The sequence below is a fragment of the Hordeum vulgare genome, chromosome 2H (assembly GCF_904849725.1).
Source record: "Hordeum vulgare subsp. vulgare chromosome 2H, MorexV3_pseudomolecules_assembly, whole genome shotgun sequence".
NCBI lineage: Eukaryota > Viridiplantae > Streptophyta > Magnoliopsida > Poales > Poaceae > Hordeum > Hordeum vulgare.
The window spans coordinates 119869250-119877802 of record NC_058519.1 but is presented as its reverse complement, the minus strand read 5'-3'; the positions used below and the strand labels follow the sequence as shown (position 1 = coordinate 119877802).

General features: G+C 43.6%; 1 protein-coding gene across 1 annotated transcript; it reads left to right on the top strand.

The window, feature by feature from the left end:
• Positions 1-483: 483 nt before the first annotated feature.
• Positions 484-1387, top strand: LOC123425464 (MFP1 attachment factor 1-like). The gene has a single exon (XM_045109170.1). It carries the CDS (start codon positions 575-577, stop codon positions 1067-1069), a length of 495 nt encoding a protein of 164 aa, XP_044965105.1. The 5' UTR covers positions 484-574; the 3' UTR covers positions 1070-1387.
• Positions 1388-8553: the final 7166 nt, after the last annotated feature.

The following is an 8553-nucleotide window of genomic DNA, read 5'->3' as shown; positions in this document are numbered from 1 at the left end:
TGCGAACGGGCCGCTTTGCATATAGTAATATCCAAGAGCTAGATCGTTGTGGAGAACTGGAGATCAGATGGACGGCACCTCCTCTCGAGCGCTCCTAAATGTGGCCGATACAGTCACCCAGTCCGCGCACAAGAACCAACTACGCTGCATTGCTGCCCGGTTTGCATGGGCTCACGCCAAGGGAGAAAGAGAAGATGAGACATAGATGAAGAAGATGAAGATGACACATAGGCCCATGTTGTCATTCAGAGAAATGAGCGATCTCCATCGGGATTGTGCTTACAAACAGGTCTAGGATTGGCTAAGGGTTGAAAACAACCGGGATTAAAAAAACAGGGTGCAAACTTTACGGATTTAAAGATAAGACTTCATTTTAAACGAGCTCTACAATCTAAAGGTTTAAAACAGACTTCACTCTTCACTTGACGGGACACGTGAGCCGTCACCCTCACCCGTGACGCGAACCAAACCAGACCCAACCTACCAAGTCTCCAACCCACCCCACAGACCAGAAGCACAGCTCGCTCTCCTCCCACTCCACGCCACAGATCTCTCCCTCTCTGCTCTCCACACCATGGCCGAGGACGCCCCCAACGCCGGCGCCGAGGGCGTCCACCCCGCGCCCACCGAAGCCTCCGCCGACGCCGCTACCCCTCCGGCGTCGGCAGAGAAGGCCTCGCCGGAGACGCTGCTCCCGTCGCTCAGCATCTGGCCGCCGTCGCAGCGCACGCGCGACGCCGTTGTGCGGCGCGTCGTGCAGACCCTGTCCGCGCCCAGCGTCCTCTCCCAGCGCTACGGCGCCATCCCGGAGCCGGAGGCCGAGGCCGCCGCCGCCGAAGTCGAGGCCGAGGCCTTCGCGGCCGCATCGGAGTCAGCCGCCGCCTCCCCAGCCTCCCTGGAGGAAGGGATCGAGGTCCTCCAGGCGTACTCCAAGGAGGTCAGCCGCCGCCTCCTCGAGCTCGCCAAGTCGCGCGCCACTGCCACCGCCGCTGCAGGGACCCCTGCGGAGCCGAGCGCTGAAGAGTCTGAGGGTTCGTCGGCGACTGCTCCGCCCCCAACGGAGGAGTAAGGTGCTAGCTCCGAGCTTTGATCCACTAAGATGTGCTGCTATTTTGGCATTTCGTTGGAGATTATCTATTGTTACTACTACTTCTACTACTACTACTTTACTAGAGATGCCTATGAGATGGGGAATTGATGTTTGTTTCATGAACCTGGTACCTTGCTACAAACTTTAAGCCATATCAGCCTATCAGGGGTGCATCATTGTCCTTAAGGTGTGCATGAATGATTCATCAGGTCATCTGTAACGCCTGCAGTAGATTGCAAGCAGATTGTACCAATGAATATTTGTACTAATGGTGCTAATTGTATGCTTGTTCCTTCAGTGTTGAGTTTGTTCTCGTTTGGATGGTGTAGCAGTGCGTGCTTTGGCCCATTAATCTTATGGACTTGGACGGCGTTAGTTCTTAGGTACTGTATTCCCTCTGTCTTGTAATAACATCTCATATTATGGGGCGGAGGGAGTAGTCATTGGTTCTTTAGGTTTCATTCTGTTGAAAGTAGTATATTGCTGAGCTGATTAAGTAAACCCTCCGTTCCAAAATAAGTGACTGAACTTTGCACTAATTTTATGCTGAAGTTAGTACAAAGTTGAGTCACTTATTTTGGGACGGAGGGAGTACTATCTATTTTGAGTTGAAAATAGGCGCATATTGTTTTCCAAAACACGCATGGGTTTATAAGTGTTTTTGGGTGTTTATTTAACTTTAAACTACAGTATTTCATTTCTACGTTAGGATAGATCAATGCTAGTCAGTTTTTGGTTGGCTGAATGGAGCTGCTAACATTGCATCCAAGACAGCAACTAGCATAGTAACATGTACTACTAGTAGTTGGCATTCCAATGAAGAGTACCCGATTGCAATACTAGGTGTGCACTATGCAGCTACGTCTGCGTACAGAATTAAGTTATTTTAAATTAGTTGGTCATGTGTTGCTAGATGAGAAGCACAGTTTACCAAATGCTAAATCTTGAAGCTTCAGTTTCTTCTACCTATGCTTTATGCCAGCTGTCAAGAATAAATGGTCTGAATTAAAGAAAACCAGCATGGAGTTTATGTGAATGAAAGAAGGTTTAGCTTTGCTTCAAAATTAAGTGAATGCAATACTCCCTCCGAACCATATTAATTGTCGCAGCTTTAGTGCAACTTTGGAAATAGTTTAGGTGGTGTTTCTTTACCTAGGGACTAGACTAAAAAGTCCGTTTTAGTCCCTAGGTAAAGAAACAGGAGGGACTTTTCCTTAACGGACTAGAAAAAGTCTTTATTGGAGGGACTTTTTTCTTTAGTCTCTGGGACTAAAAAAAGTCTAGTCCCTTGAAAAGAAACATCACCTTATTTGATTGAAAATAGTACTACCAATTTGGCTGGTTTTGCTTCAATGCTTATTTTAGGGCAACATACAAGACTAACCAATGTCTTCATAAGAGTCAACTTTGTCTTCTTTTTGTGAAAATTCTGATATTCTTCCACGTGATGCATCGACTGATAGTCTAGAGCTACCAGCCATGTATGTTGATGTTGTTTGTTGCCTTTTTTCTTTCTGGGGATGTTTGTTGGCTTGTGACTGTTCATGACATTGAATTATTGAAGCTAGCTACGGTTGATGCTGTTGATGTTTCTTAGTTTCCATAGTCAGTAGGTGCTACAGTTCTTTCATGGTGAATTGTTTTCTGGTACGTCCGTATACCTGGTGCTGTGTCATATTCATGCATAATGGTTGAGAGGCAATAAGGAGCTAAAGACATTAAAGAAAATAGACATATGGTCTGTGCAGGTTAAAAGAAGTACATACAATAAAAAAAACTGGAACACCTCAATTTAGGCCCTGTTTGGAACCACTCAGATTATATAAATCAGTTTTTATAATCTATTCTGTCTCCAAACAGGATAGATTATGGTATAGATTATAAAAACTAGACTAGATGGACGGATTATTAAAAACTCATAATCTACTCTACCCCAGCTAAAATCAAATTATGAATTGCTAATGACCCATTACCCTTGTAAAGTTGGACATAATTACATTTCTGCCACCGCCACCCTCCTTTAAAAAAAAACAGAGGGCAGGTCATTATGTAATTTAAAACTTGGATTACAGTTTATATAATCTCCCCTCCGAACATGCTCACCTAGATTATTTTTATAAACCAGATTATGTAATCTATCTTCATAATCCAGATTATCATAATTTATTGTGGTTCTAAACAGGGTAACTGCCTTCAAAGCGTGGAGGTGGTTTTTGACCATTCCCTGATACGTGTAACACAGATTCGGTCGCATCTGTGGTTATTTGTATGGGTTCGCATCTGTGGTATCTACTCCCTCCATTTCTAAATATAAGTTTTTTTAGAGTTTTCATTAGAAAACTACATACGGATGTATATAGACATATTTTAGAATATAGATTTACTCATTTTGCTTCATACGTAATCATGTAGTAAAATCTCTAAAAGGACTTATATTTAGGAATCATAAGGGTTCTGCCATTGCACTGAGAAGATAGTACTACTATTTGATAGTATAATATTGTTTAAATCCTTCTTTTGCTTAAATCTGTGTTCATTGTCGACTAAATGTCCTGACCAATCTCTTTCACTTTCTCGTCTATGTTGCCTCGAAAACAGCAGTGGTTCTGATGAGGCAAATTGTTTGCCTCCGTTTCAAAAAATAAAATAATGATTGTACATGGCACAGCCTCTCAAGCCTGAGCTTGCTGTAACACCTTAGGCCTTGTTCGGTTGCATCTGATTTGAAAGGGATTGAAAGGGTTTGGTGATTAAATCCCATGTAAGTTAAAATCCTTTCCAATCCCCTTTAAACTCCTCCACCCCCCTTATAGAAGGGACTAACCAGACATGCCCTTATTGGGCCACTTTTTCCAGTTTGAGAAGTGTTTTATCTTGTTGTTCAGACCTTTCCTGACAAAGAGACCAAGTGGTTTTCCCGCTCATGCCTGCTACCGAGTACAAGTGATTACATTACTGTAAGATCAAGTTGCTGCTTCATGTGATTCTAAATTCTTGCTGTCGCAGAAGTATGCAGCCAAAGTGCATGTTTGATTTCAAGCAAAGAACATGTTATGGCATAGGGAACCAACGGCAGTTAAACTAGGTTTTACTCCTATTAGTGATTTATATAAAACATCTTATAATTGTGTACGGGGGAGTAGTAGCTAAGGGTTTGAAAGAGTAGTAGCTAAAATAATGATCTAAATGCTTTTATATTAGTTTACATAGGGAGTAGTAAATACCCGTGATTTGCTACCAAAAGAACCTTTTAACTTTTCATGTTAGGCCATTGTGAATGGCTCATGCTTGCGCTACATCTTAGCTGTGCTGTCACATTATGCTTGGCCAATGGCATTACATCCCACAGTTGGTCGTGCTTCCTCGTGAACTCTGACGTGATTCATTTTTCTTACAAATAGATACATGATCAACGGCAATTGGATTAGGCTTCACTAGCTAAACACCCATGCTTTGCTATGGAAACTTAGCACTCGCTCCATCCGTAAAGAAATTCTCCATCCGTTCCTAAATATAAGTTTTTTAATATTTTATTAAAAAACTACATACGGAATCAAATGAGTGAATCTATATTCTAAAGTATATGTTTATATACATCCGTATGTAGTCTCGTAATAAAATCACTAAAAAAACTTATATTTAAGGCCCTGTTTGAAACCACTCAGATTATATAATCCAGTTTTTATAATTTATTCTATCTTCAAACAGGATAATTTATGGTGTAAATTATAAAAACTAGATGGACAGATTATTAAAAACTTACAATCTACTTTACGTCAGCTAAAATCAGATTATGGATTGCTAATGACCCATTATCCTTGTAAAGTTAGAGATAATTACATTTCTGGCACCGCCACCCTCCTTTAAAAAACATAAGGCAGACAGGTTATTGTGCAGTGTAAAACTGGATTACAATTTATATAATCTGACCTTCAAACATGTTGACCTAGATTATTTTGATAAAATCTATCTTCATAATTCAGATTATTATAATCTATCATTGTTTCAAATAAGGCCTAAGAACGGGAAGGAAGTATATACGAGAGTTCAGATCAGTTACTCCATCCTTAAAAAAATATAGGAGAGTTTAGATTACTACAGTACTAAACACTTATATTTTTCTATAGAAAGTGAGTACTCCCTCCGTTTCAAAATTCTTGTTTTAAATTTATCTAAAAATGGATGTATCTAAATATTAAAACGTGACTAGAACATTTATATCTAGATAAATTTAAGACAAGAATTTTGAAATGGAGGGAGTACTTTTTAATAACTGATTCCTTGGTTTAGAATCTGTCTATCGAACCGTAGATGCACTTTTCAGATCAGTGACCACCTCTCCAACGGAGATTGGACAGTGAAGCTGATAAGGGCAACTAAAGGATTTTTTTTTGTTAAATGGACATCTCTTTGCTCTTTGGCCAGTAAGTCTGAAAGCAAGTTAGTTGTAAAAACACATATTGCTGCCTCTGTAAAGGTATATAAGATCGTTTAGTAAATTATATATCTTTACAAAGGGAGTACAAATGATCTTGTTACATCTTGGTTGTGTTCTCACCATGGTTGATCGGCCTACGGGTCTAGAGCCAACGCCTAGGCGTGCTTCTTTTTGACCTTTCTTGCTGCGGTCCATTCTTCATATAGACATTTAGGAAATGATTAACTAAGTTTATTCAATGGAGTTTCTCTGTACTTCAGTCAGTTAGATCATTTTCAAACAGATTAGGCTATTTTGGCCTCTCATTTGTTTGTGGACACATTCAGACAATATACAAGCATGTCTGCTTCGACCTCTCATTCATGTGTGCGGCCTTACCCTTTTAAATTGTTAGACACCTGCATATGATTGGTGGGAATATAGAGAGAGAAAAGAAGAAAAGCAAATAAAAGAGAGAGAAAGAGGTCCGGGGTGGACCGAGTTGATTTAAAGTTTTTTGCGGACGTCGGAACAAAAGAGGGAGATTTAGGCCTCTATTAGAGGCATTTTTCTCTCATGGTTGGACACTGGCCGGTCTGTCCGTCCGAACTTACACAGAGGGTTACGCGCTGATCCATTTCGTTCGCTTGTATCCATTTAAGTCAAAACGGAATAAAAGTCGACCGTCGACCTAACGCATCGATTCAAATGGACGCGTCTGTTTTTCATCCTTCGGACGACCTATTTGAAGCTCAAATTTGATCCTCATTTGCATCGGCATGAACACGAAGCAGACCTGCGCGACGCCCGCCAATTTCTCCCATTGGCCCGTTTGTTGGCTGCTGAGCCACTCTCATTTCTTCCGCTCTCCCAAAACACTCTCGCACGCTCGCGTTCCCGGCCTGTCGCCATGGACGAAGCGCCAACACTCGACGCCACCGCCGACCTCGCCTCTCTAGCCTCCTTCGACCTCGCACGTCGACGACCACCACGAAGAAGCCGATGATGCCCGAGCAACGACGTGTGCAGTCCACGAAAAGGAGGGAACGGAGGTACGCGGCGGAGAGCAAGCTCGATGACGCCGAGGCCGCTGCCCTGGCCGTCACCGCACATCAAGAGGAGACCAACGCCAGAGTCACTATGGCTACGAGGACACCCTTATCTAGCTAGGGCTAAACCCTAGTCAGCAAGGGCTGACCGCCGCCATAGTCGCGGTCAGCACCAACTCGTCCACCTTCCCTCGTGCTCCGCTCCTTGAGTTGCCACACTGCCTTCCCTCATGCTCCGCTCCCTGAGTCGTCGTGCTCATCCATCGCGCCGACAATGGATGGCTTTCGTCATCATTACCCGCAGGCGCCTTGTTTCTCCGAGGAATGCTCGCTGGAGGTGAGCGTAGTGGTGCCGTCCTGCCCGCATCCATCCACATCAACCTCAACGCTACGCCGGTGTCCGGTGGATCATCTTCGGGGGGGGGGGGGGGTGGGGTGGGGCGCAGAGGACATGCCCGCGGGAGACACCAGCCGACATCGTTTCATGCGCCCGCAAAATGTTCGACAAAATGGCGACCACATACGACGACGTGACCAACCATTTCATCATGCCCGTGGGAGACACCAGCCGACATGTTTTCGTGCGCTCGCAACATGTTCGACAAAATGCCGACCACAAACGACGACGTGACCAACCGTTTCATCATCAAGAACATGATGTTCCAAGGTGGTGTGGGTGCTGCTCCCTTTGATCTCGATGAAACCTAAAGCCATGACTGTCGAAACACCTTCATGGCCGACCCCTTTGTCTATGGTGGCACGGTCGACCCCTTCATGCAAGTCCAAGATGGCATGGGCACATTCCCCGCGGATCACGAGTTCCCAAAGGACTATGGCCTAGGAGAAGAAGATGAAGTCGAAATCGACGGGGCACCTTTGTTCGAAGAGGAGCTTTCCAACAAAGCCCAAGCAACCAACAAGCGCCAAAGTAGGCGGTCTAAGGCATACACGAAGGATGAGGACAAGCGCCAAAGCAAGCGGTCTAAGGCATACACGAAGGATGAGGACAATCTCCTTTGTGAATGTTGGAGGGACATTGGACAAGACCCCAAGATCGGGTCGAGCAAAAGTCATATACCTTTTGGCTTCGTGTCCATCGTGAATTTCATGAACACAAGAAGTTTCCGCCCTACAAAAGTGAGAACAAGCGTGGGTGGGTGTCCATCTCAAAGCGTTGGAGGGTGATTCAAAAAGAGTGCGATAAGTTTTTGTTGGAAATATGCCCTAGAGGAAATAATAAAAAAATATTATGATATTTTCTGTTTCAATATAATCGGTTATTATCCATGCTAGAATTGTATTGAATGGAAACACAAATACATGTGTGGATACATAGACAAAACGATGTCCCTAGTAAGCCTTTAGTTGACTAGCTCGTTGATCAAAGATGGTTAAGGTTTCCTAGCCATAGACAAGTGTTGTCACTTGATAACGGGATCACATCATTAGGAGAATGATGTGATGGACAAGACCCAAACTATAAACGTAGCATGTGATCGTGTTGTTTTATTGCTAGTGTTTTCTGCATGTCAAGTATGCATTCCTATGACCATGAGATCATGTAACTCACTAACACCGGAGGAATGCCTTGTGTGTATCAAACGTCGCAACGTAACTGAGTGACTATAAAGGTGCTCTACAGGTATCTCCGAAGGTGTCCGTTAAGTTAGCATGGATCAAGATTCGGATTTGTCACTCCGTATGACGCAGAGGTATCTCGGGGCCCACTCGGTAATACAACATCACAAACAAGCCTCGCAAGCAATGTGACTAAATAGTTAGCCACGGGATCTTGTATTATGGAACGAGTAAAGAGACTTGCCGGTAACGAGATTGAAATAGGTATGGAGATACCGACGATCGAATCTCGGGCAAGTAACATAACGAAGGACAAAGGGCATGATATACGGGATTAACTGAATCCTTGACATAGAGGTTCAATCGATAAGGTCTTCGTATAATATGTAGCATCCAATATGGGCATCCAGGTCCCGCTA